The sequence below is a fragment of the Bactrocera latifrons genome, unplaced genomic scaffold (genome assembly GCF_001853355.1).
Source record: "Bactrocera latifrons isolate USDA-ARS-PBARC rearing strain unplaced genomic scaffold, ASM185335v1 scaffold_4, whole genome shotgun sequence".
NCBI classification, from domain to species: Eukaryota; Metazoa; Arthropoda; class Insecta; order Diptera; family Tephritidae; genus Bactrocera; species Bactrocera latifrons.
Genome location: NW_017537045.1, coordinates 432,054 through 434,194, shown reverse-complemented (window position 1 = coordinate 434,194; position 2,141 = coordinate 432,054). Strand labels below are relative to the sequence as shown.

The following is a 2,141-nucleotide window of genomic DNA, read 5'->3' as shown; positions in this document are numbered from 1 at the left end:
AACAATTTTTCAATTTTTTAATTTTTTTTTGCAATTTCTGCCAATAAAAAAATTGTGGTATAAAATTTTTGTTGTTTTTTAGAAAATATTATCGGAAGTTTTTGTTGGTGGTTTCATTTAAGTGTAGCACTGTAGAAATTTGTTGGAAAATTTTGTTAAAAAAAATTGATTTTGCATAATTTTCTTGCCAATTTGAAAAAAAAGCATTGCCAATTGCTGTTTAGGTAAATTGTGCTGTGACAAAATAAGTATAAATATTAAAATTTTATAAAAAATATTTGTTGTTATACTAACGGCAAATCGGCATGCGCGACTTTTTGCGATAGTAACAATTGTAATTGTTGTAATGTATGTTGTTATTGTTGTTGCACTTGCTACATTTCGCTGCATTACTATCACCACCGCCACTACCTCCAGCAGTTGTTGTTGCCGGCGTTGTTGGCATTTTATGCGCGAAGCCGCACGCTGACGTCGTTGAGCTATGCGGCGGCGAGCCACACTCATCGCCGCCATTGAAAGACGGCTGCTCGGCGTTTACTTGCTGCTTGTCCTGCTCGCGTTCGCGATCCTCCCTGCCGCTGCAATTTAAAGCAGTTTCGTTGCCGGCAGCGCAGCAGGGCGCATTGTCATATGCACTAGCGGCGGCAGTATTGGCGTTACCATAGCCCTGCCCATTACCGCTGCCATTGCCATTGCTGCCACTACCATTTCCACTTCCGCTGTTGCTGCCACATCCCAGCGCACTATAGCTGCTGCAGCGCTTCAGCAGCGTCTTATTGAGAGGCGTTTTTATAATGGTCGCAGTGCTCAGGTGCTCGAAATCGCCCTCATCGTTGTTGAATGCAGCGCGTTCTCGTGCACTTTCATGCGCCGTTTCCTCCGCGTCCTCTTCGTGGCGTGGCTTGCGCGCGGCAGGCGTGTCCGCGTTACTTTCTCGCTTACTAGCGCTGCCACTACCATTTCCACTACCGCTGCTACTGTTGCTGTTACTGCTATTACTGTTATATCCATGCGCTGTAGCTGACTTTTCGCCATTGATGCGCTGATGTTGTGGCTGTTGTTGTTGTTTGCTTTGTTCGCGCTGTTGCTGTTGCCAGTTGTTAATTGGCGTCTCCCTGCCATCTAAGCGCTCATCACTTTCCCTATATTGTCCATTCTGCTTCGGTTCGTAACTTCCGCTTTTGCCGTTATTGTTGTTGCCACCACCAGCAGCGCCACAATTGCTGCCCTCATCATTCACATCCGCTTTACTAGCCGCGACACTTTTCAAATGTTTCGCGATCTTTTCATGTTTCCCTCCTAAAACACTTAGATTCATGGATTCGTTTGCAACATCTGTGTTGCCGGTGTCATTAGCTGTGTTGCTGCTGCTGCTATTGTTGTTAGTGTTGCCAGTTGTGTTCGCTGTTCTCGCTGCCACCTCCGACGCCAATTGGTTGGCATTCATTGGAGTTGGTTGTGTTTTATTTCAGTTGCTAAACTTTATGTTTATTTAAAGTGTTGAATTTGTTCGAGAAAATTGCTGCGCGACTGCAGGAATGTTGCGCAACATGTTGCGAAGAGTTGATTGACGTCTGCGGCGTCATTTTTAAGTGGGATAACACAGCAATGTGGAGAACATTTCGAAGGATTTGTGTTTAAGTGCGCGATATTAAGATTTTTCCTAGTTTTGAAGCTTTTTAATATTGTTTTTCAAATATTTAGTTACTAGTGTCTTTTGTTTTTTATTATATATTTTTTTTTTACACTCACAAGCGGCGACAATATATTTTTAAGGCAGTTTTGGTCGGGCGCTGATTTATTAATTTATTTATTGTCTGCGTGTTGAGATTTGAGGTTAGGCTTTTTTGCAAAATTCAATCTACCGCTTTAATTAATTAATTATAAACATACTTTTATAAAGGAGTTTGCTAAAGAAATATGTTTTAAATCATATTTTTTTCTTTCTGTGAGCTATCATAGCTATTCGTATTAAATATTTTCCTTGGAAGTTTACTACTTCTACTACTTCAAAATTTTTAATTTATTAAAAATAATCTATATTTTTACAAAAGTGCAAATCTCTATCATTTTTTTTTAATTCAATTTTGAAAATTCCATAAAGTTTAGCTCTCTTTTATTATTTAATTTTGAAATATTTG

At 39.9% G+C, this 2,141-nt stretch overlaps 1 protein-coding gene across 1 annotated transcript in view; it reads right to left on the bottom strand.

The window, feature by feature from the left end:
* LOC108972423 (hormone receptor 4) overlaps nucleotides 1-1,732 on the bottom strand; it is a 37,752-nt gene extending 36,020 nt beyond the window's left edge. The window contains 1 exon segment of the mRNA XM_018938983.1: nucleotides 295-1,732. Coding sequence (XP_018794528.1) covers nucleotides 295-1,447 — 1,153 coding nt within the window. The 5' untranslated portion in view covers nucleotides 1,448-1,732.
* Nucleotides 1,733-2,141: the final 409 nt, after the last annotated feature.